The 26,849-nt window shown below is 38.0% G+C and overlaps 1 protein-coding gene across 13 annotated transcripts in view; it reads left to right on the top strand.

Annotated features, from left to right (window-relative positions):
* Positions 1 to 26,849, top strand: part of UNC80 (unc-80 homolog, NALCN channel complex subunit) — a 230,098-nt gene that overhangs the window by 126,506 nt on the left and 76,743 nt on the right. For 11 of the 13 annotated variants that reach the window (XM_045481069.1, XM_045481072.1, XM_045481063.1 and 8 more), the window contains 9 exons: positions 5,423 to 5,530; positions 6,743 to 6,881; positions 16,076 to 16,257; positions 16,765 to 16,896; positions 18,901 to 19,087; positions 19,706 to 19,837; positions 21,530 to 21,673; positions 24,957 to 25,057; positions 26,086 to 26,172. In XM_045481069.1, the coding sequence (XP_045337025.1) occupies positions 5,423 to 5,530; positions 6,743 to 6,881; positions 16,076 to 16,257; positions 16,765 to 16,896; positions 18,901 to 19,087; positions 19,706 to 19,837; positions 21,530 to 21,673; positions 24,957 to 25,057; positions 26,086 to 26,172 (1,212 nt within the window). The remainder of the gene's footprint in view (positions 1 to 5,422; positions 5,531 to 6,742; positions 6,882 to 16,075; positions 16,258 to 16,764; positions 16,897 to 18,900; positions 19,088 to 19,705; positions 19,838 to 21,529; positions 21,674 to 24,956; positions 25,058 to 26,085; positions 26,173 to 26,849) is intronic. The other 2 variants (XM_045481064.1, XM_045481071.1) reach the window with 1 other exon arrangement.

A 26,849-nucleotide genomic window follows, 5' to 3' on the forward strand; every position in this document is an offset into this window, starting at 1 on the left:
TTGGGATCCTCTCCCTCCCTCTCTCTCTGCCCACCCCCCTCACTCTGTCTCTCTCAAAATAAATTTTAAAAAATTAAAAAAACAAAAAGATCACTCTGCCTACAAAATGGGGCTCTTTATATCCCCATTTCCCCTCTGCCACTTAATTAGAAAGTTCTGGAAAACTGGCAGTCTTACACACTTTGTATCCCATGTGATATGTACTAGAGTTCTTCTCCTACAGCACAGAGACAACAAATACTGAATGGCTGAGTGGGCTCTCATTAGTTCACGAGTGCCCTTTACCTCAGGCCCGACAAGGATGCTGGCCTGAAGCAGAAGAGTCTTACCAACCTTAGATGATGCTCACATTTTGGGAAAGAGGAAGAGAATGTAAAGCAGGAGTTAGGTGTCCTCTAATCTTAACATATTTAAATTAGTAATGCAGGTGAAGAGCTGAAAAAAAATATATTGAGTCTGCTGTGATAAACATTTTATTTTCAAAATGCCAGCCTCCTGTGCAAGCTCTTTTTTGTTCCCTCCTGATGTTTCCATTTCCTGTGCTGAATCTGTCACGTTATCGAACAATGCCCACATTTCTAGGGTCAAAATGAAAACAGAGTAGGCAGTAAATCAAGAATAAAAGCAGTGATTCTGATTAAAATTGAACCTTATGAGCAATTGATATTTCATTCCTGTTTCCTTTTAAATTGGTTTTTATGGCAGAATATATTTGTGGCAGCTAGTACATTTTGTAACTCATGTAACTCTGATCAATCTGCTAATCTACATTTCAATGCTCAGAGAGTCACTGTACATCCTGCTAGTCTATTTTAGTGCACTTCCAAGCTTAGGAGGTTTTTATAAACTATATATATATATATATATATATATATATATATATATATATATATATATATATATATATATTACCTTCACCAAAGAATTCTTTGACTTTCCTACATATATGTATCTTGTCCAATGCCATGTTTTGGACAGAGTAAATGTTGAGTTAGTGCTTGCTGATGAAAAAAAGGAGTAGATAAAACAAAAATTTTCTTTTCCTTTTGGCCAGAAAGGAAAGGGCTGTAAAAAGTGATACATGCCCAAAAAAGAAAGGGTACAGCATCAGTAAATTCTGCAAAGCCAACGAAAGTGGCAAGAGACCAACTGATTTCCTGCAGGACTGATGTTTTTCCAAAGCTGTGGAAAACACTATTGTTGAGACCAAGAGCAGACCCTAGGTCTTGACTTCATCTGCCAGAATGTCTTCCCATTCATACTCACGTGTCAAAGATGTGTGAGGCACAAAGGTCTTGGTTATCTTTAGGGAAATAATTGGACTTCTCTCGTCATGAAACATGTTTCTGGGAAGATCTCTTTCCCAGAGATCTTGGTAGACTGGCTCCAATTTTCTTTGGTTTTAAATACCCCATTATTTCCAAAGCAAATCATCATTCGTGGCATTTGTGCTTACTATGATTTTTCATTTGTTTCCTTGCTTGCTATCTGTCCCTCCAAGTGAGATATACTCTCCGTGAAGGCAAGCACCAAGGGAGTTTTGCTCCTCAGCATATCCCCAAAAGTTAGCTCAGTTCCTGGCATATGGCTAACTCTTAATAAGCAGTCTTGAATTATTAAATGAATAAGTACATTTTTTACTTAAAGTAATTAAGTATTATGCCTCTCTGGTCAATAATCTTTTATTGGAAGAATCTCCCTGAAACTTGTTCAAATAATTAGAGTTTCTCCAAGGGACACAGCAGAATCTCATGAAACCAGGGACAGACCAGGAAATAGCTGAGCCTCCGAGGAATGAGAAAGCTGTGGTCCCTATCAGAATGGATATAGTGTCTCATCTCTGCTTTTTTCTGTATCTCCACCTGCTCACCCATCTCTGTCCCCTGACCTGCTCCTCATGTTTATTCATCTTGTGTATAACCTGAAAATCTCCAGGTTGCATTATCATTTCTCAGCCCCAGCAACCGTCGCCACATGAATCAGACTCTGTGCCCCTTAATTCCCTAGGACAGGAATTTGGTGGGCTCAACTCCTCCTCTTTGTGATCCAAACATCCCAAGGGATAAATCTCTGGCCAGTCAAATAATTGGTTTTGCATTGCAACTTTAACCAATAATGGTCAGAATGAGGAGAGAAGTCCCAGAGCCAAATATGGTGAATATATATCCCAAGACACACAGAGAGAAGAAAATGGCAGTGGTCCAAGATCTATGCCATGCCACAGCAAGCATGCCCCAGGATCCCTGACATCTCATGGGGCTGTCTAGATGCCTCCCATTGACCATATCTCCCTTGGGTAGATTGAGTCAACAATGAGTGCCATCCTCTATTAGTGATACATTCTGTCCTTTGGTCTTGGATTACAGTCTCGGGTTTCTTTACAGGTCCCAGTTGGATGTGTAATTCCAACGAGCATATGCAACTCACAGTCCAGTGAAACTTCTTACTCTTCCATGAAACACCAACAACCAATAGATGCCTTCAGAACTAGTCTCCTGCTCCATCTAGCTCCTAGCTCTCTTCTAACCAAGTTTTACATCAAGTTACTAAATCTAAAAAGCCACTGATGATAGCCTTGTCGGTCTGAGTTAGGGGTCACACCAGTAGAGAGAGTTGGGTACATACCAAGTGCTTATCACACAAGTACCCATCTTCAATACCTACATTTCAAACCTCGACAAGTCATGTGGGAAGAGTGCCTAGCCCATCACCCTAGTCTGAAAGCCCTTCTAATTCCCTTCCCTTTCCTCTAAAACAAGCATCCTAACTATGATGAGGCACCAGAATACACCATACTTCCTAGGGAAGCATGCCAGAATATTAAACGTTTGAGATCTGAGAAGCTTGACATATACCTTCTGTCCCTAGTTAATAGGATTAAACAGAATCCTACATTTACCAGAGTGTCAGAGGCAAACATGAATGTTCACCCTTTTTATTCTAAGCTGGTATCTGCCTGATTAAAAAACATATAATTTAATCAAGAAGTAAATTCAAAAGTAACCCTGAAAAAGACAAAATGTCCGGCCAGAGGAGAAAGGGGTGAACTATTAATAAACTTTGAAAATCATATTTTTTTTTCAACGTTTATTTATTTTTGGGACAGAGAGAGACAGATCATGAACGGGGGAGGGGCAGAGAGGGAGACACAGAATCGGAAACAGGCTCCAGGCTCTAAGCCATCAGCCCAGAGCCTGATGCGGGGCTCGAACTCACGGACCGCGAGATCGTGACCTGGCTGAAGTCGGATGCTTAACCGACTGCGCCACCCAGGCGCCCCGAAAATCATATTTTAAAATAATTGTAATGACCTAGGGAAATATTCATTATAAGATCCTGATAAAATGAAATGTTTAAACTTGTATGTCACATACATAACATCCTCACCACTGTGTTAAGAGGCACAGAGTAGAAAAAAGCTGAAAGGAACAACATAATGGTCATCATTGGATTAGGGATCATAGGCATATTCTTTTCTTCTTCCAAGTTTTTCTGTGTTTTCCAGATGTTCTACAATTTACATGTATAGTTTTGTAAATAGAAAGAATAAAAGAGAGATGTCACTTTTAAAGTACCTTGAATTTGGGGCGCCTGGGTGGCGCAGTCGGTTAAGCGTCCGACTTCAGCCAGGTCACGATCTCACGGTCTGTGAGTTCGAGCCCCGCGTCGGGCTCTGGGCTGATGGCTCAGAGCCTGGAGCCTGTTTCCGATTCTGTGTCTCCCTCTCTCTCTGCCCCTCCCCCGTTCATGCTGTGTCTCTCTCTGTCCCAAAAATAAAAATAAAAATAGAATGGCTTTTAAAAAAATAAAAATAAAAAAAAAAAATAAAGTACCTTGAATTTTTAAAACAGGAAGTCAAATAAACCCCTATATTTATATGGTAAGTTACTGCCATATGATTTTAGAACAGTTTCTAAATTATAAAACAAGCATGTATATTACTGTATATTGTTTTTACATTTACAGGAAAAAACGCAATGCCGGATTTATCTCCTCAAATGAGATGTGTTCCCAAGTATGTGCCCCCGTGTTTTTATATTTAGAAAACAGAGCAAGAGCTCTGGTTCATTTGTTTCGAAGTAGATTCATTCTAAAAGTTCATTCCTTACTAGTCACACACCAGATGCGTTGTCTAAGGTGTTTTTTCAGCTTTGAAAGGCTTTCTTGGAATATGCAGGTACTTTTAGATATGTCTTTTCTTTCAAATATCTCCATCTCTAACACTGTGCAGTTCTGCTCAAAAATTCTTGAGGAGCTCAGTTTTTTCCCCCAGCATGGAGGGAGAAAGTGTTTCATTGACATGGCTGTGGAAAAACAAATGAGCATTTGTTCCGTGTAGAAGGATGGATCCCCGCTTTGCACAGCCCAGGGTGCAAAATGAGGAGTGATCAAGACTCAGTATAAATAAGCAAGAGCCTGTCACCATTAGGAACGATCCTTCTCCCAGCTGCTCGGTCCACTCCATCCCTCGGCATTCAGAGAGTCAGAGAACTGCCTCCTCCGTGTTTATGCAGATGAGTCCATTTTATTTGGTACCCTGGTTGAGGAGACAATTTGAAAGAAGGGTTGCTGCCTCCCATAGGCGAGTGTGGTTTTTGCTTTTGTTTTTCAAATGAGTTTGGATTTTTAAAGAAATCATTTTACCTTACAGTTCAGGCCTAGATGATAAATGCTGTGGACTTACACTTCCTTGATGAGTCTATTTCTTACTTCCCAACACTCCTTTATGAAATACGTTCTTTCTTCCATGACCAAATGGCCACTTTGTAACATCCAACCCATAAAAGAGCTATTAAGTTTTAACTGATTTTTTTTTTTTAAGATTTGTGGTTTTAAACAGCTTTCTGGGATACAATGGGCCCTGAGATGGAAGTCAACAGATCCTTGTCTAGTTTTAATTCCGCTAATGGCCAGCTTTGTAACTTGGTCAAGTTATTCCGCTTCTCTGGGCCTCTGTGGCAAAAGAGGAGCTTGTAGCTAACTATCTCTGAGCTCTCTTTCATGCCAACATGAGCTGTTTTCATCAGTTTCAGAAAGTGTGGGCCTCCAAAAAGGCCTAAACTGCCCCCCCGCCCACTAGAAGAAGATAGTTGTGGGGTGCCTGGGTGGCTCAGTTGGTTGAGCGTCTGACTTTGGCTCAGGTCATGATCTCACAGGATGTGAGTTCAAGCCCCACATCAGGCTCACTGCTGATCACTGCTGATCAGGCTCACTGTCAGTGCAGAGCCTGCTTCAGATCCTCTGTCCCTCTCTCTCTGCCCCTCCCCCGCTTATACTCTGCTCTCTCAAAAAATAAATAAAAATATTTTAACAATATAAATAAGAAAAAAAGAAGATGGTTGTTTGGAGACTGGGGGAAAACAGCACTGTTGGCCTTGAGAGGGTGTGACACTCTTTGTCACTGATCTCCTGTTCTTTGCAGTGCTCAGAGAAGTCATGCCTGAGGACACCTTCTCTGAAGAAGAGAGTTTCTGATGCCAACCTGGAAGGGAAAAAGGACTCTGGAATGCTGAAATACATCAGACTGCAGGTATTGACATCTGGATCAGAAATATTCATGGAGTAGTCATGGGGGAGGAGGGCACCAAATATCCTTTTTACTAATGCTTGAGACCGATGGGGCCAGTTGGCACAGTGTTAGCATAGAGAACCCTTTAATTGGTGGGTCTATTGCAGGAAATTGCAGGAAAAAAAATCCCTTCTCGTTAGCCAGCGAGCTTCCACAGAGCCCCGGCTTGGGGAGCATGGCTGTAACATGTCTTCTCTCACTCACTCCACTCCATGGAGCTAATCCCCCACCAGCGTGTGGTAGCCATGCTCACAGCTCTGAGGATGTGATTTTCTGGGTTCAAGTCCTGCATCTGCCGCTCTGGCTCTGGGACCTTGGGCAAGTTGTTCAATGTCTCTTGGTCTTATTTGCCTTATCCATAATAGGGGGATTATAACACTAGACCCGTCTCAAGGGATTATTGCCTGGATTAAAAGAGGTAGTACACTTAACTACTTATCCAGTGCTTGACACATGGTTATATTGTTATTACAGCCTAAACTCTAAACTCTAAATCATTACGTGTATTCCCGAGGCAGCAGGGGCGGGGGGGGGGGGGGGGGGGGGGGGGGCGGGTGGCAGGGAGGGAAGAAAAACAACTTGTGTTTCTGGAAAGTATTTAAAACGGTTAAAGACTTAGACTGTCCAGAACCTACATTTATCACCTAAAGTATCTGAAATAATGGATTCAATATGGTTTCTGTGGCCTAATCTGGGGCATTAACTACAGTACACAATGTTTTAAAGGGAAAATGTCATCCACATTTACTGGCTTAGAAAACTGACGTTCTGAGTGGAACTCCTTTGTAAATTAGAGGCTGCTCACTGTCTTCAGTGGACCTCAAGTCCTAAGAGAAAGGAAAATAGGACGCTTTGAAAGCCCATCAGGACTTTTAACACAAAGATGTACTGGCTTTTCTCATAGAGCTCATCCTACAGCTTATTTCTTAGGTGTCTGCAGAATAGTTTTTGCGGTGAAAGCATTTTAAAAGTAGCGTGTCGTTTTGTAATTATAATCAACTAATGAGGTATAAAGCTTATTATACACCATGCCAATAAATATGCTCCCATTTTTGGAAGCATTTTACAGTCATTTAAGGAAAGCAGAGAAGGGATGCGGCACGTAGGTTCCAAGAGGAGTGCAGCAATCAGTGTCTTCGAAGATTTTAAGACGTGACTTCCATCTCTTCCCAGGTGATGAGCCTGTCTCCTGCCCCTTTATCTCTGCTAATCAAGGCAGCACCGATTCTGACAGAGGAGATGTACGGAGACATCCAGCCAGCTGCCTGGGAGCTTCTGCTCAGCATGGATGAGCACATGGCAGGGGCGGCAGGTAAAGACAGAGCACCCGGGACCCTGCTTACCACTCATCCTGGGTGTTTAACTGAGACGCACATCCACTCCCTTTCATTCCAAGGTCAGACCCAGAGCAATGGCTAGAACTCGAGACAGAGCTGTGCACTACAGGGAGGGAGGCTGAGGTGCCACCCACCCTTTACGTTTACCCCGCAGACTGCACAAGAGCAGTGTGGCTCTCTGTGGCCTTACCAAATTACAAAGAGTGATTTTCCCCAGAACCTGCATTTCCGCTGTGCTTCACAAAAAGAGAAACTTCTTTTTGTGTGTTGTGATCTCCCAGATTTACCGTGAGCCATCATCATTAACTTCACTAAATCGATACAAGTAATATTTTATGTCCAAATGACAATATTGAAACAGATTTGTTGAAATGTGGGTGACATAGCCAAAGACACACAGCTAGTAAAAAGGACATGCAAAATGTGGGGTTTTCATGTTTTTTCCACTTTTTGTACATACTCTTTTAGTTTTATATAGTTGTTTTAATTCCATAACGTACATGGTAAAATCTCAAATAATACATAAGTGTATGAAGCTAAAAGTATCTCTTCCTCATGACTCTCAGTCTCTTCCCCAGAAGTGACAATTTTTAAGTCTTTCAGGACTCCTGTAGGGTACACTATATATATATATATATATATAGATATATATATATATACCTAAGTACCAATGTATATGTTGTGTTTTCTCTTTCACACAAATAAGACATATCATAAAGACTTTTGAACTTTCCATTTTTCTTTTATATCTAGAAGATTTTTTTAAGAATTTATTTGAAGAAAAATCTATTCAAATCAGGCAGCACAAAACTGGGAGTGCTTTACCAACAGGAGCTCAGGGAGGGTCTTTTATAGAAAAAGGTGGGCCACCTGGCTGGCTCGATCTGTTGAGCATCCAACTTCAGCTCAGGTCATGATCTCGCAGTTCATAGGTTCAAGCCCCATATCGAGCTATGTGCTGACAGCTCAGAGCCTAGAGCCTGCTTCAGAATCTTTGTCTCCTAATCTGTCTGCCCCTCCCCTGCTCACACTCTGTCCTCTCTCTCTCTCTCTCAAAAATAAACATTAAAAAAATTTTTTTAAGGAAAAAGGACAGAAGCAAAGTAAGGCAATTATTGACTGGCTATAGCTAAAAGCCTAGTTGGCTTTTATGGCTTTTAGCTTTATGATTTGTAACCTTAAGGCATTTACAGGCTTAGATTCTTGCTGGCTTACATAGGTCACTGCAGGATTAGTGCCACATCATTCTAATGGCCTCCTTGTTTAATGAACAAATTTCCCCTTGTGGTCATCCTCCCATATATGAGAGATCCAAAAATTTGGTATTAGTGCTACCCTCAGTCAGATCAGAGTTAAGTTGCTCTTATTTCATTGTGAAACTCATAGGTGATGATGTCAGATCCATAAAACAATCGTTTTTACTATTTCCCTCTTTGTTCATCTTCTTTCCGCTCTTCTGAGCAAGTGAGACCATGTAATATATGGTTGATGCTGTGACCGTGCATTTAAGAACACTGAGAGAACATGGCACACCAGGGAGACTCTAATGATAACTATTAGGAGTATAATGCCAAGAGACTGAAGGGTGCTCCTCAGCCAGGGTCTCCATGACCCAAACTAGTTGGTATCAGTTAATGTACCTGTTTTTAGCCAAGTGGCTTATTTGTTAATTTCTTGTATTTGCTACAATGCCAGATGTTTTGAGCCAGGTGCAGCAAGGGCTATTTTATCATGGCACAGAAGTTTCTGTGTTTAGCCGATAAGTAATCTGAAGCAATTTTATTATCTGAAACCACCCTACCAGGAAAATACAGAGATTTTGTTGTACAGCTATGGCCTTAGCAGTAGATGTAGCCATCGTTGTCAGGGCTGACAAGCACTGTCTTTCCTGTTCATTAACAGAAAAAAGCAAGTAACAAAAAGGCAAAAGGAATAGCAGTTTAATATTGGAGATGATGATCTTGATCTGCGATCTTGAGAAAGCTGTCCCCAAAATGCAATCTGTATCTGAGGAGGAAGCTCCCTAGTCAATTTTAAGGTTAGATCTCCAGCTGGTATGCAGTTCCAAGAGTTTAGAGAAACTCTCTCATGAAGGATGTAGACCTACCATTCAAGTCCCTGAAGTTTGGCCGCCATCTGGGTAGTAAAGAGGAACTGGTATGGTCCCTTCCAAGGACATTCAAGGACAGTTTTTGTTCTTAGTGATTCCAAATCAGAAAGTGGGGAACATTAGTTTGGGAGTGGTGGCCAGACATTTAAGGAAAATAGGAGATTCAAGATCTAGTTGGGTGTACAGATAAATAACCTCAATGACAATGAACAGGACTGGAATCTGATATTCACAAGTGTTACAATTTTTTACTGCAAAATAATTTTTCCTTTACAATCATGTTCATTTCTATCAAAGACAATCACTGTAAGACTAATTAATTTGTTGGCAAAATGAATCTAGTTTCATTAAACGTGACCTTATTATTTACCTAAGTACAGCAGGAATAGTGATTGAACATATAGGCTTATTTCAAATCTGTTTTGCTGGAACTTTTTATAAGAATCATAGATTGGATTTTAAAAAACTCTCCAGGGGTGCCTGGGTGGCTCAGTCAGTTAAGTGTCCAACTTCAGCTCAGGTCATGATCTCATGGTTTGTGGGTCCGAGCCCCATGTCAGGCTCTTGCTGACAGCTCAGAGCCTGGAGGCTGCTTCAGATTCTGTGCCTGCCTCTCTCTCTTCCCCTCCCCAACTCATGCTCTGTCTCTCTCTGTCTCAAAAATAAAAAAAACATTTAAAAAAATCAGGAAAAAACAAAAATAAAAACCTCTCCAGGCTGAGAAGCCAAGAGAAGAACTCAATATGAGACTTCACCTGGAATACCTATAGATTTGGCTGAATTTCAATCTTCTTGAGGTCCCCAGGATAGACATCTTGAGTTTCCTGGGCCTTCCCGGAAATGACCTTTCTTACTCATCTGGTAAGGTTGCAGGGAATCCTGTAAGCAAGGTACCAGGCCAGTTTTTCCAATGAGCTGTTATTGGCTCCATAAAGTCAACCTTACTTCCTTAAAATTGTCTAGTCATATCTGATTTTATGCATATTCTCAAATACAATATTCCAGTCAAAGTCTCAGTGATAAAACAAATGTTTCCAGTTGTGCCCTCTTATATGAAAAACAGGTTCTTATTGAACTTATGCACATAATTACATTGTCATGAAAGTAAGAATACTCAATGAGTTTCTGAATTCTGGAGGAATCAGGTGAGGAGAAAAGTGAATGTTTTATTTCAATATGGTTTATAAAATTACCGTTAAGTCATAGATAGCTTAAGAGAAAAGAGAAAAAAGTATTTTTAAATCTGGAAAAATAAAACATAAAGGAACCAGCAATGTTTCAAAGAAAAAGTTATTTAAAATTTTAATCATCCTCATCAGTACATTCAATCTCATATCATTAATTCTTGTTCTACTTGAATTGTTTTTCCATTAGTTCTGGAAATGCTTAACCAGTTCAGTTTTATGATCTTACCATGAATCTTTCTGAAGATGCTTTTTGTCAAAGCATCAGAATAAAACAAGAACTGTCTACAAATGACAAAAAGACTTTTAAAAAGTGGCCATGATTAAAGATCTGATGGGAGTTCATTTGGTAAAGAAAATGAGTTATTTCTATGGTATGCAATAATTTAGGATGATAATTGGACCATGAGAGTATTAACAACTTCCTAGAAACTTTGAACAGTTTATGGAATACCTGTATTGGTAACATATATCCATACATATATAACTTAAGAATGTTTATTAACACTTCTTACTTGACATTGCTTCCACATAATTTAACATGCCAAATAAACCTAATTAGTTTAACATCTCTCTTCAGAGGTGAGAGACATTCTTTGAGATTTTCTAGGGACCCTCTGGGAAAACCCAAAGTTACTTTGAAATCAAAAAGACTTCATTTAGAATTTGATTTTGGGAAGTTGCCAAAATGTCAAAAAGTTTGAACATTTGACTAAGTAGGATCTCAGATCATTATGAAATAATACTTAATTATCTATTTAAGCCACAATGGATTTTAAAGGTAAATACAGAAAGCTACATAGTTGTGAACCAAATTTAGCTCTTTTAATAATAAAAGGATTGAGTTTTTTTTAAGTTATTAAAGACCTGATAAAGACAACATGAAGCACAGTAAATTATTTTGGCAAGGCATAAAATCTTCATTTTCCAGGTAGATTATCCAAAAGGTAAAAAACAAACAAAAAACAAAAAACAAAAAAAAAACACTTTTTACAATCTTTTATGAAAAGCTGACTAATAGTCCACGAAAAGTTTGGTTGTTTTGTTTTGTTTTGTTTTGGTGAGACAAAACCAAATTCTAATTTTTTTACCAGTGTGTTTTTAATATTAAAACTCATTATTTAGGGACGCCTGGGTGACTCAGTCAGTTAAGCGTCCGACTTCAACTCAGGTCATGATCTCACAGTTTGTGAGTTTGTGAGTACGAGTTCCGCTTCTGGCTCTGTGCTGGCAGCTCAGACCCTGGAGCCTGCTTAGATTCTGTGTCTCCCTCTCTCTCTGCCCCACCCCTGCTCATACTCTGTTTCTGTCTCTCTCAAAAATAAATAAACATTTTAAAAAATCTCATTATTTAAAAACTTAAATACGTCCATTCCAGCCACGTGTAAAATTTCTTTTCAAAGATTCCTTTCTATAAGCCTTCAAACAATTCTTTTCACACCATTCAGATTTTGTTCTGTTTTTTGTTTGTTTTTGAACTTGAAAAACATTTCATTTAGTTTCTATATTTCTGAGAGTATATTTGATTTATATAAGTGCTTATTTATCTTTAATCCAATAAATAGAGTTCTTTACAAATTAATTTTGGCAATATCATCTGGAATAAGAATATATCACACATCTGCAACATACATGCATAGACATACATAAATATGTAGACAGACACAGAGATCTTGTAGCATTTGCTTTAAAATTTTTGTCATGAGACAGGTGTGATAATGCAAAACTGACTAGTTTATGAAAAAAACATTTGGATCTAAAGTGTGTTTCTGGCAGATAGAATAAGTTAAGATTACTTGCTCAGATGGCTAATTCTTTTACCGATATTTGTGGAAAAGACTAAAGATTTTCATTCACCTAATTTCTCAAGTAGTTTCCTTTTTTTTTTTTTTCTGATAAAAATCACCTCCCTGAAGTTTGCATTTCGACTTGGCCCTAGGTTTCTAGGGAAGACCAGATAGAACATTTACATCTCAAAGGCACACAGAAAGGATGTAAATTTCTTCAAGAAGGGCTTTTGTTCCCTAAATCCACATTTCTTATAATATCTGAAAGCCTTTTGAGATGAATAGGGTTTTAGAGATTGGTAGAGAAGATAGGTATGCTTTGTTTCTAGGGCTGCATTTCTGTTTTTGTTTGATAAGTAGAAGATAATTTATTAATTCCTCAAAGAACTATGTTGTAATTTGAACATCAAGATGCTTACCCAGCCATCCAACTACATTATCCTCAAATTGCTTCTGGGAAATCAACTAAGATGGAAATCAAGATTCCTATGTTCTAGATTTATGGCTGTGTTTCTTTGGAATGTTTTAGTAAATCCTTCCACAGTGGCTTCAGAATGTTTCTATCCCTCCGGGCTCTTAGTTTCATTTTGACTTAGGAGAGAAGTCCTAAAAGAAAAAGTTTCTATGGAGCTCTGAATATCAATTTCCAATTTGGCCAACTTCTGACCATAGAGCTACTTGAATGAATGAATGAGTGAATGAATGAATGAATGAATGAATGAATAAATAAATCCTTTTGAATAATTTCTCAGGTTTCATCTGAGACAAATAGTAAATATTTCTGGCAGTACTGAACAACCCCATGGACACAAGAGGGGACAAAGATGATGCAAAACATACTACCCTCCCCAAATCCAGAGCCATCCCAAATAACAATTATAGTGAGTGCCTGGCTGAGACCCTTTTTTCTTTAGGGCCTTTCATAAATGAATGAACTTATCTGAGATGATTAAGTTATCCACTGTGGCTTCGTGATTCAAGACTATCTTTGGTAAGGTTAACCTTACTTGTTCAGCCTTAAAACAAAATTTTATTCACCTGAGGCCTCATATTAGACCAGTCCAGTTTACTTCTGACCCCAGACCCAGTCCAGTTTCTAAATCTGAATCAGTCCTTGGAACCCAGTCTGACCCAGGCTAACTCAGGCCAGTTTCCAGACCCAATACAGAAAAAGAAATGCTCAAATAAAGTCTATAAGCCCATAATGCAGAAGCTGCAGAGCTAGGATCCAGGACCAGGAAGAAACTTACCCATAACCTCTGAAGGTAGGTATCAAGAAAGCAGCAAGTTCAGGGGCTCCGTAGGTACCTATACCTGGTTGCTCATTGCTCCTGGGGGCCATCAGGGTCCCCTTTGGTTGCCTCTTGTGACACTAGAACTGTTAAAAGATAAACTGGGGTATACTAAAAATTTGAAGAGTTTATTTGAACAAAAAACAATTCAAATTGGGCAGCACCCAATGAGAAGTTGTTAGAAGCACTCCCTAGGAAACCATTTTTAACATCTGCTTATAGATTCACCTCATTCTTTTTAATGGCTACCAAATATTTCATTGAATGAATGGGCATAATAATTTATTTAACCTGGACCTACTAATGGAAATTTAGATTTATTCTGGATTTTTATACTACACTGCAACAAATGTCTTGTAAAATATTTTTGTTCACATTAAAGCTTAGATTTTTGCTTCTCTACCACATGTTTCTCAGGGAGAGCTGTAGGGAAGGGCACACTCCCCAGATATGAGACAGCCATGGAAACTTTCATGGAAGATATGAACAGGTAGACCGGGCTTTAATAAAAGCTAGAAGAAGATGGTGTATGCAAAGCCACATGGGCTGTGGAAATGCATGGGGCTTATTTGGAAAGCATGAAGAGGAACTGAGACTGGGGTGGCTTTTGTAGAGGAGTCCCCAGTCCATTATTAGATAAGTGAGTGGGACTCAGATTGTAACAGACCTTGAAAGACACACTTGGACATATGGACTTTCCATTGAACTGTGGGAAACCACTCATGGGTTCTGAGCCAATGAGTAATGTCATATATAGAGGATGTGTTGTTACCAAGTCGAATGTGGCAGCAATGAGTGAAGTAGTAAGGCGACATATAGCCAGTGATGTGACATTAAAGCTAATAGGAAAAGGTCAAAGGTAGAGATAAACTGGGGGGGAAATCTGATCTATGTGGTCTCTGAAGCAGTAAGAGTGGATGAGATTTCCAAGGGAAGAATCTAGAGAGAGGAAAGAGCAGAAGGATGAGCACTAAGCCATTGACCTTCTCTACCTTCAGAGACAGGAAGAGGAGCAGCCAGCAGAATACCCTGGAAAATGACCAGAAAAGTAGGAGAAAAACTCAACCTCAAACCATGGAAGCCAAAGAGGAGAGCTCATCAGAGAGATTTTTATGAAGGTGTTAAAAACTGAAAGGAAACAAATGCTGTAAAACAAACAAACAAACAAACAAAACCACTGGGTCTACTGATTAGTGATCATTACCAGAAAATTGCTTCAGGACAGAGATTGAGGTAGAGCTCCAATTGCAATAATGTAAAGAGCAACCATGGTGTTTAAAAGTTGAGACAGGGGCGCCTGGGTGGCGCAGTCGGTTAAGCGTCCGACTTCAGCCAGGTCACGATCTCGCGGTCTGGGAGTTCGAGCCCCGCGTCAGGCTCTGGGCTGATGGCTCAGAGCCTGGAGCCTGTTTCCGATTCTGTGTCTCCCTCTCTCTCTGCCCCTCCCCCGTTCATGCTCTGTCTCTCTCTGTCCCAAAAATAAATAAACGTTGAAAAAAAAAATTTTAAAGTTGAGACAGAGTAGAGCACACTTGGAAGAAAAGTAATGGAAGGAGACAGAGTGGAGATTTAAGGAACTAGTAGGATAAAGAAAAGTATAATCAAAAGCTAATGGTCACAGTAGCTAACATTTCTTATAGAACTAACTATAGCACACCAGTTGTCTTACTGGATTCTTGAAACCGCTATTTTATAGATGAGCAAACTGCAACTAAGAGGGTTCAAAGGGCTTATCCAAGTGCACACAGTTCAGAATCAGCAGGGCTGGGAAACCAAACCCAGGTCTTCTGACTGCACACACATAGATGTCCCTCCCATATGCCACATTGTCTCTAAAAAATGAAACCTGCTTTAGAAGTGTGTAGACTTCTCGTGTCACAGAGCACTTTCTCATACATTATTTTATCTTATTTTGACAACAAATTTGGAGGCAGCTATCATCATCATCATCATCATTGACCTTCTGACCCTAAAGAAACAGAGGCTGAGAGAAGTTGAGAGGTTCTCCTAAGGACACATAGCAGAGAGGTTTCAGACCCGGCACTCAATCCTAGCTACCCTAACACAATTGTCTGAGTATTTTTTTGATGATCCAGGAAAAAGTACAAGAGAGATTTTTAAATTATGTTTTTATGATTGACACTGGCTCATTCATCCATGCTACAGAGTGTCTTTTTCTGCCCCATTATTCATTAACTTTGTAACTTATCAGGGCACTTGACCTTTCTCATATTGATATTTGGCTTTCCCCAAAATTAAAAACAACAATGGTATCATGATTCATGAAATCTCTTTGGGCTTCTCGATCTTTTCTATCTCTCAGAAGAGTAGATGTTTCTAATACAGTCTACAATGTGGATTTTATTTTTAATATAATGTAACTGGGACAGTTTTTAATGGACATTTTTACATACTGTCCCTGGATTACTATGAGATGACTCTTACCATTTTCTAAAAAGGATATTTCGGTATATAATTGCCTTTTTTTCATTTGCTTCCTCACACATTCACTTTGCACTGTGAGCCAAAGGAAGATTTGCTTGGAATGAGGTATTCTACTGAAATACCGCACTGTCACTGCCCTCACCAGATATAGGAAGATTGTGGATGGCACAAACTATTATGTTTGGTTTCCAGCAGCTGAAATAAGATGTGCTTTTGCCAATGCCGGTGGCCTGGCTGCATTAGCTCAGGAGTCATTTTCAAGACACAAGAATAGCTCCCCACTTGTCCCCATCCCCAAGAACCAACCAAATTTAAAAGATGTGTAGCTGACAAATTGTTGGCCGTCTCTAGCTGCCATGTTCCTGCTGTGTGCGGTGAAAGTCCCTGAGGCTGTGTCTGACATGTTGATGTCAGAGTTCCACCACCCAGAGACTGTACAGAGGCTGAATGCTGTTCTCAAGTTCCACACACTCTGGAGGTTTCGCTACCAGGTCTGGCCCCGGATGGAGGAAGGAGCACAGCAGATTTTTAAGGTGAGGGATACTTCCCCCATAGGAATTAGATTAGCAAACTAACCCAAGACTTGTTTAAATCCTTGAACCTCAAATCCATGGTGTGTGGCCCAAGAGATGCTTCTTTTTTCTCTCTGATTATGTAAGTAAACCTAACTCATATATGCGTGAATTCTTGTTTTAATAATTGAAATAGAGAAGAGTGGTAAGGTAAGAAAATCAATGTTCTATAAACCTCAAGATCCCACTACCATCCCAAGAGGCAAACATAAAAATTTGGGGTATAAACTTTCAGACACTTTGCTGTATCTATACATGTAGATGTTTTTTTGGAGGATGGAGTAATTAACACAAATAAAGATCATAGAGTTAAAACCTTTCATTTTTTAATGAATAAGCTGAGACCCAGAGATATTCATCCTGTGCTCTATAACATCATGTACTCTATAATATTATTTCATAATTATACTTCAGACCCATTCTAGCTTATTTTTCACCTGACTTCATTTTTCTGATGTCAACTAACAGATCCCACCTCCCAGTATAAACTTCACCCTGCCCTCGCCAGTGCTTGGAATGCCATCCGTCCCAATGTTTGACCCCCCATGGGTCCCTCAGTGCAGCGGGAGTGTCCAGGACCCCATTAATGAAGACCAGTCTGTGAGTAACAGGCATTTTCTTGTATCTTCAGGCTCCTTGGTGTACATGTAAGTGAGAAGGACAATGAGTATGTGAGATAGTTTGTTAATTCTTGTCATAGGAATGGAATAACAACACAGAGAATCAGCCATGAAAATCATAAAAGGTCATTGTTCTTATGAATAGAATCATAGTCTCAATAGCAGCCACCTTATACAGCTGTTAAAAACATTGGGCATTGATTTCTTGGCCAAGGGTAGCACTTTTGTCCCTAGTTATTATAACACAAACACATTCGTTTAACTGGTAATTCACAAGCTACCCAAAAGTTAATGAGAGTGACCCTGGATAAGAAAAGGAACAGAATTGGCAGTTCTTTTTTCTTTGTTTGGATGTTGGTCTGTTCTTCATTTTGTTGATCATTAGTATCATCGTCACAAATATCGCTCTGAGACCTCAGGTCTTAATGTACTTTAACGTGACACTCTATATGTAATATAATTCATAAACAGCTAAGTTTAGAACATGGCATATTCATAGAAGCAAGAATATACGCCTTTTGAAAAAAATGAGTCTTCAAACTATGCTTTTTTCACCTGTCGAATAGCATTTTTCTAAATTACAAGAGTAATGTAGAAAATATGGAAAATAAAGCAAAAAAGGAGAAAAAGAACATAAGTCTTTGCACAAATCTATGATTATTTTCTTGCACAAATTCCCATGGAATTAGGGCAATTGGTATATAAATATTAAAGATTTTAAATACACCTCGCAAAATAACCCCAGGAAGATTTTATCATTTTACCCACGTAAAATAGAATAGGAAAGTGTTTTGTCTTTATTCAAATTAGCTAGTATTATTTTTTAATGCCACTTTGATTGACAAAAAACAAAGTCATTGGTTTTTTTGTTCACAATTCTTTAAAAAGTTTGTTGGATAATGAAGTTAGCTTGAACGTTTTTGCACATCACATATTTTCTTGACATTGTAGTTTTCTTTGGAGAACTGTTTGTTTGAGCTCTTAACCCATCAAAATATTTTAATTCTTCTGCATATAGTACTTTTGCATCTGATGGTGTTAATGCCAAAGAGAAAGGCACACCTGGTTTTTTTCTCCATATATACAATAAATCCAGCATCTGAACCCCTGGCATAAGGATCTTTGATTTGTCTCCTGCATAGACAACGGATTCATTTGAGCCAAACACACTCTCTATCCCAAGTTCACAATGAATTTGAAGCCAAGTCCCCTGATTCGATAGAGTTCTCTTTCTCTCATTACATAATTCTTACCTTACCTTAATATAATAAATCAGTTTAACCCCTAGCTCTGCAAATAAATTGCCATGTGGCCTATCTAATGCCCTTAATTGCTATTGTGCCATTCTGCATAGGAAACCTTTAGTCTTATGTTAAGATCCTGCATTCAACCTTAGTAACACTATCAATTCTCATTATTTCTATTCACTAACTTTGTTTCTACAAATATTGTTAAGTATTTACAGTGTCCCACTGTATTTACCTACAATAATTAAATATTTACAGTGTGGTAGTTAGTCAGGATACAAAAATAAAATAAATCATATAACCAATTGTTTTATGTAAGCGATAGCTCTCTTTCCTCCTCCTTTCCATGGTTCTTTCTCTTTTATTAACCTTTATGAAATAAGTGTCCTTTATTTAAAATAATTTCAAAAAATTATGGAAAGGAATAAATATTAAACTTCTTTATTTCATTTTAATGTTTAAAGAGTGGATCATCGATATCACCCCAAATTCTAAAGGTGAAATCCCAAAACTTATAGATATTCTTGAAGAATTATTCTCATTGAATGAAAATGAATAGCTTAGTTACATACAACCTGGAAGTCTGATAGAAAAACAAATAGCCATGAAACTAGACCATGGGTGCCCTACCATTTCCTGAGAACAAAGTACCACATTTTGTAATTCTATTGAAACACTATGTCTATGACCTTGCAAAACAGTTTCTATAAGATCAACTGGTCTTCATGTCTCCACAGAAATCCTTTTCAGCCCGTGCTGTGTCCCGCTCCCATCAGAGAGCAGAACACATCTTAAAGAACTTGCAACAGGAGGAAGAGAAGAAACGTCTTGGTAGAGAAGCCAGCCTCATCACCGCCATCCCCATCACCCAGGAGGCTTGCTATGAACCCACCTGCACACCCAACTCAGAACCAGAAGAAGAAGGTGCCCTCTATACATGGGACTTCTTGGGGGGCTCAGTCTCAGGGAATGAAAAGGACTTGCTTTGAAATAAACATTTCTGTGATATAAGGTGATATGCACCCTCTTTCTCTCTCACCTCCTGACACTATCCAAAGAAAGAGGAGGGAAGTTGTTCTTTTCTTAATTGCTAGAGTTGGCTTGTTTACAGAGGAGGAAGTTAGTCACATTGAATGAACCAATATGATAATGAACAAAGAAGCGATTATGATTCAGAGAACAGCTAAATCCAGAGTGTATATTGAAGTGAATGCAATCAATCCTTCATCATTAAAAGTGGGGTTAGTCCATTTTAACTATCAACCTTGACAAATGCAGCCAATTTGTTGGTTGGTATCAGAAAATAATTTATGAACCATTCTGATTAAGTGATTCTCTGCCCAGCTTTTGTAGAATCTATGGGACAAAGTTTCTGCCTTTCTTTCTAAAATATTTTTTTCCATTCATAAGTACACTCTAACTTACTTAAGCCTTATGCTCTGAGAGCAGTATACACCTGTGATGTAAGTACAGCTATAGTTGTGACGATGATGACTTTTTTGTTACAAAACCAAAGGTTACATTCCTCATTTTCTTTGCCAGTAGAAGAAGTCACCAATCTGGCATCCCGTCGACTGTCTGTGAGTCCATCCTGTACCTCCAGCACTTCCCATAGGAATTATTCCTTCCGCCGAGGGTCAGTCTGGTCTGTGCGTTCAGCTGTCAGTGCCGAAGGTGTGTCCTCTTAGAAATTTGTTATTTATTGCTTATGACTTGTGTGTGTTTTGAAACATTTTCCAGTTAATATTATTATTATACTTCACCACACTGTCTTCATTAAATAACTTGTTTTATGACTCAAAGTTCAAAAAATAAATATTAGATTAAGTGGTACTCTTTTTTTTTTTTTTTTTTTTTTTTTTTACCCAGCAATTTACCCTTTATAAATTGTCTCTATTTTAACTACATTATAAGTAATCATATTGCTGATGGGTTTCATCCCTGGCTACACATTACAATCAACTGATGAGCTTTAAAAAAAATACCCAGGCCACACCCAAGATCAAATCAGATCAAATAAGAATGGGACCCACACATCAGTATTTTTAAAATCTACTCGGGTGGAGATTCCAATGAGTGGCCAAGACCCACTAGAATGCTATAGGATGCTGTTCTGGAATAATTGAAAAATCAAAGGAAGACCACAGCTCATGTTACTTCTGTAATGAAATCTGATTCCAGGGGGGAAATGTGATATCCTTCAATTCCAAGAATTTAAAAAGTATGTTTTCTCTACTCATGAATAACTGTCTGGGACTCACTGCCTCATGGTAACATAAATTTCATTACTGATTTATAAAGTTATTAGAAAGTTATACAGAAACCAGTGGTTCTCAACCCTCGGCTGCACAACCCTCAGGAACTTCAAAAATGACCGATGTGGATTAATCACAACTTATAGGGATTGGGCCAAAGGCTCATTTATATTTTTTATCACAGATATAATTTTCTTGAGATATGATTCATGTACCAAAAATATTCACCCTTTTGAAGTATACAATGCAATGGTTTTTAGTATATTTATAGAGTGTGAATAGAATGATGATTATCACCTCTCATTTTAGAATATTATCACATCCAAAAAGAGACGCTATACCCATTAGCAGTTGTTCCTCATCCACACTTTCTCTAACTAGTGGCAATAAATAATCTATCTCCCATTTTTATGGATTTGCTTTTCCGTACATTTCATATAAATGGAGTCATATAATATATGGCCTTTTGAGACTGGATTCTTTCACTCAGCACATTTTCAAGGTTCACCCATGTTGTCTCATGTATCAGTTCTTTGTCCCTGGACAATGTTCCATTATATAGATATACCACATTATTTATAAATTCACCAGTTAGTGGACATTTATTTCCACTTTCTGACTATTATAAATTATACTACTATGAACAGTGATGTACAAGTGTGGGGTACACTGCCAAGCTATTTTCAAGATCAGCTGTGTCATTTTACATTCCTTCCAAAAAGTATGAGGGTTCTGATTACTCCACATACTTGAATAATCAAAATCATCTTGGAAATGAAGAACAAAACTGGAAGAATCACATTTCCCAATTTCAATACTTACTGTAAAGCTGTAGTCATCAATACTGTGTGGTATTGACTAAAGATTGACAGTAAATCAATGGACTAGAATTGAATGACTAGAAGTAAACTATTACATTTATGCCACTGTCATGTTTAAAAAGGCACCACGAAACCTCAATGAGGAAAGAAGAGTCTCTTCAACAAAGGGTGCTGAGGCACCTAGATATCTATAACCAAAAGGATGTTAAATGAGCAAGCTTTGAACTGAGAAATGTTGCACTGGGATTACAATACTGAGAAAAGCCCTCCAATGATGTCTCTCTCTTCAGATGAGGAGCACACTACTGAACACACACCAAACCACCATGTGCCTCAGCCCCCCCAAGCAGTGTTCCCAGCATGCATCTGTGCAGCCGTGCTGCCCATTGTTCATCTAATGGAGGATGGTGAGGTGCGGGAAGATGGCGTAGCAGGTATAGCTTTGACTAGTAAACCCATCAATAACTCTCACAAAACACTGAAGCTGTTATCTGATGGAGGACAGTAGGATGCTTTCGAAGACATTAACTACTGGTCGCATGTTGATTTGTTTTATGTACAAACTACAATTACAGATTTGTAGTATACTATACTAACATCATCACTGTCTTCATCTCCTTGTCCCACTAACTTTATGACCAAGAAGTTGCATTTGAAATACATACTTGGGTCTAGGAGTATTATTTACGACTAGAAAACTGAATAACACTTATTTGACCCCGTGGACATCAGATGGCAATTCCGGCCACCTTGGAAATCTTAGCTATTAGCTTGACACCACCAATGCCATCTGTCCCACTTGATTACCTTTCCAGAGGTATTAATCTAAAGATAATAATTGCAAAATGAAATGATAAACTATGGGTAAAGATGAGTAACATTTGTGACAGATAACAGGTTGATATTTCTAATGTTGTTATTAAAAAACCCATAGAACTGGGGCGCCTGGGTGGCGCAGTCGGTTAAGCGTCCGACTTCAGCCAGGTCACCATCTCGCGGTCCGTGAGTTCGAGCCCCGCGTCAGGCTCTGGGCTGATGGCTCAGAGCCTGGAGCCTGTTTCCGATTCTGTGTCTCCCTCTCTCTCTCTGCCCCTCCCCCGTTCATGCTCTGTCTCTCTCTGTCCCAAAAATAAATAAACGTTGAAAAAAAAAATTAAAAAAAAAAAACCCATAGAACTCAATAATGATGTTTTTAAAGCCCAACAGAAAAATGGACAAAGGATATAAATACATGGCCCAATGGCCAATAACATCTGTAAGCAACATTGTTGTTTAAGACAACAATAGAAACTTTATATTTCAGCCAAAAAATTGCAAAGCTTTTTTTTATTTTATTATGTTTTTATTTGAGTATAGTTGACATACGATGTTATATTACTTCCAGGTACACAACATAGTGATTCAACTTTTCTGTATGTTATGCTATGCTCAAGTACAGCTACCATGGAAAAATTATTCTAAATGAAAATACCCATAGTTGGTAAAGATTCAGGAAAAAAGAAACCTCACACCTTGCTGATAGGAATATAGAATTCAATACAAGCATTCTGGGAACAAAGTTTCACAATAGGTGTCAAAAACCTTAAAAGTGTGAAAGCTCTTTGATACAGATTTTGACTTCTAGCAATTTCCTAGGGCAACGAGGGCTATATAAGGGTCTTTATAGGTTTCTGCTTACTGTACATTATTTAAAATAACAAATATTTGAGAAGAGTTTAAATTTCCAGCAAGCAATTAGTTAGACATGGTACCTCCATATGCACATTAGAAATAACATTCTAGTAGAATATTAACATTAAGTTTTTAATATATTGCTAAGTAAAAAACTGAGTGCCAAGGAATATTTTCTACATATTATTTAAAACTACATGTAAATAAAAATTTCACATGTATGAGAGGACATATTGCAAAATATTTATAAGTTGTTTCTATGATTTGTAGTCTCACTGTCAGCTGTCTTTTTCTGTATTTTTCATGTTTTTAGGTGTTAAGTTGCCCTACTTCAGCAATTAGAATAAAGATAATATGCTAAGATAGTTTTGTAACCAGTTTTGACCTAAGAAAAACCTACACTTATTTTAATTATTTATAAAGACACACAGAAACTAAGGCTTATATTTACATATCTCTTGTTCATATTATTTATTTATATAGCCCATACTTTTAATTGGAAGGTTAGTTTCTGATGCAAAAAGATGGTATCTTTTATTCAAAATATAGACCGAACGACACATTCATGCTGAATTCCGTATTTATAGTTTAGAACACTAAACTAATTAACCCATTTAGACTAAAGATCATCTAGTGCTTATCTACCACTCACTTCTACGCACCTGCTTTCCTAGCTTGGGCACTTCCAGGCAGTCTTGGCCTGATTGTTGTCCCCAAAGTAGTAGAAGCACTTTCTTCACATCAGGAATAATTATTTATTTCTAAGACATCCTCATAGAAGTGGGAACCTAATTACCACTGGCTCACTAAAGGAGATCTCACTAAAGGAGATACTATTTAAAGCACTCACATGAACAGTAAAAGATCATCTCTAATTCATATGCATTATAAACCAAAACACATTTTCTAAGAACCGAATAATTACTTTAGAAATTTCTCCATGCAACCAATATTAAAATATGACTTTAATTTGACAAACATTTATCACTCCTAAAATTAGGGTAATTTCCAAAACAAAGATTCACTAATGTAGTCTTCCTTTTTATTTTATTCATTTTTTAAAATGTTTATTTATTAATATATTTTTGAGAGAGGGAGGGAGAGAGAGAGAGAGCAAGGAAGGGCAGAGAGAGAGAGGGAGAAACAGAGAATCTCAAGCAGGCTCCATGCTGTCAGTACAGAGCCTGACACCAGGCTTGATCTTGCAAACTGAGATCATGACCTGAGCCAAAATCAGGAGTCGGGTGCTTAAACAACTGAGCCACCCAGGCATCCCTCTTTCTTTTTAAATTGAGATATAATTGTCATATAGCATTGTATTAGTTTTAGGTGTATAATATAATACTTTGATATATGTGTATGTTATGAAATGTTACCACAATAAGTTTAGGTAATACCCATTACCACACGTAGTAACAATTTTTATCTTATAATGAGAACTTTTAAAATATACTCTCTTAGCAACCTCCAAATAAGCAATACAGTATTGTTGACTCTAGTCACCATGCTGTATATTACATCCTCAGGATCTATTTGTCTTATAATCAGAAGTTTTTACCTTTTGACCACCTTCAAACATTTACCTTACCCCCTCTTTTGGGAATCACCAATCTGGTCTCTGTATCTATGAGTTTGGTTTATTTTAGATTCCACATATAAGTGAGATCATACAGTATTTGTCTTTTTCTGTCTGAATTATTTCATTGAACATAATGCCCTCAAAGTCCATCTTCATTATCACAAATGGCAAGATTTCTCTCTTTTAAGGCTGAATGATATATCACTGTAAATCACAAATGTATTCTTTACAAAAGCAATTCTAAAATCTAAAGACCACCCTATACTTTTTCATTACCTTTTCTTTATAGGTGAAAATGTTCAGAAACAAGTAACAATGAGAATACCTACCTTTCAACAGAAAAAGTGTTTACAGAACATTGTTAAGGCAAAAAAAAAAGATACTAATTAAAATCTTTGTAAATTGTTTGAATAGTTTATCTAATACTTTATTTAAGACAAATGCTCAATGTCTTCTCTCTTCTGAAGTGAGTGCTGTGGCCCAACAAGTCTTATGGAATTGTCTAATTGAAGATCCATCGACAGTTCTTCGACATTTTCTGGAAAAACTGACCATCAGCAATAGACAAGTAAATTCTTCTTTCTTTGTAGTATAGCTGTGTAGCACTGTGGGTGAACACTGTTAAAAGAAAACAATGGATTTCATAGTGCTATGCATAGAACATCAATTTCTGATACACAGCAAATAAGTTCTTTAGGAAATGGTAATGATGAGCAGTACTAAACCTTGCTGTTTTCTTTCAAATTTGTCCATTGACTGATGTCTCCATTTGTGTTTGGTGCACTGGTAGTGATGAACCTAAGTTACTGAAAGATTTTCAGTCTTTTAAGCAAAGATTAAATTCAGTATAGTGTTCTTAGTAATGAATATATTTATTAAATTCTGATCGCTTAGTAGTCTGTGATGCAGGTGGGATTATTAGAATATGTTGAAACTATCCATTAATTAAGACAATCTAATTCAGCACGCCACCTGTGTAAAAAGATTATGACAAATAAAGTAGTTTTCTGAGCAATGGCAAAACACACTGATGATTAAAAGTATTTGTTCATTTCTGTGTTATGGTCTTGTTCTATAGAAGATCAAGTTTAGTTTCTGAAAGGTAAGGTGACTTGCAGACATCTCTATTTATTCCCTCTTGACCTAACTTTATCTCTTTGACTCAAAACCCAGGAAGCAGACCTGTGAAGTCCATGAAACCATGTATATTTAATGGCATCTCAAGATAGGTCTGCCTGACATTTGCATCACACCTGGAAGTCATAGCAAATAGAATTGGCTAAATATATACCTTTCCTGTGATTTGCCTGTGACCTATAGACACAGTCTAACTTTTTATTTAAAAAAAAAAAAAAAAGAAAGAAACGAAACTTGTCTAACTACTGCTCAGTTATTTCAGATTGGCTCCTAAGCAAAGGTGTTACTGTTGGTTTAAATACTGTTTAATAAGTATCACATATACTATATTAAAATGCTGAACATAATGGAAATCAACATGAGGGAAAAGCAGGAACCTCCTCCACTTTTTAAGAAGTTAAATTTATGTCCTACAGCATGGTAGCTGAACGAGATGTAGACATTCTGTTCTTCTTTCAGGATGAGTTAATGTACATGCTGCGCAAACTTCTCTTAAATATTGGAGACTTTCCTGCCCAGACATCTCACATCCTATTCAACTACTTGGTGAGTTTCAGCCTCCAGTAAGTTGTAAATGTTCATTTCCAATTAGGAAGCAGCAACATGAGGAAAAATTCATAGGAAACTTTTTCAGTAAACCCCCCCATTAATTATGTGACTGGAGGTAAACCATGGTCAGCTAAATTCACCCCTGTTTGTATAGGGAAGCCCCTCCTGACACTCTGCTTGGCATGTAGTAGGCACTCAATAAACATCCATTTCATCTCTGCCTTCCTTTGGCACTATACAACTTCCTTATATTGCTTCTTAGTTTGGGTTTTCTGTTGTGAAAACTTGTATGTCATTTTAGTCATTTTTCCCTTTTTCTATCTTGCTTTTTAAAACACACACACACACACACACACACACACACACACACACGCAAATAGTTGCCCTAGATGGAAAGTATCTGTGAGTATATTTTTCCATAGTGACTATCTTTACTTTAAACCATCCTGACAGCTCCTTCCTGAACCCTCCAGAAGTTACCAGTTTCTTTAGGATGTTACACTCTAAATGAATATGCAGTTTTGGGGTGGTTAGCCTGATGCCTGTTCTTTGAAACTGCACCTTAATCCAGACAGACAGATAGCCAAGTGAATGTCTGCATTGGGGGAACTTCATTCTCCCTCACTATTGTCAGTCTTCTAGCAGGTAGGGAAATAGAAGTGGAATCCAAATGC

Source organism: Leopardus geoffroyi, chromosome C1 (assembly GCF_018350155.1).
Source record: "Leopardus geoffroyi isolate Oge1 chromosome C1, O.geoffroyi_Oge1_pat1.0, whole genome shotgun sequence".
NCBI lineage: Eukaryota > Metazoa > Chordata > Mammalia > Carnivora > Felidae > Leopardus > Leopardus geoffroyi.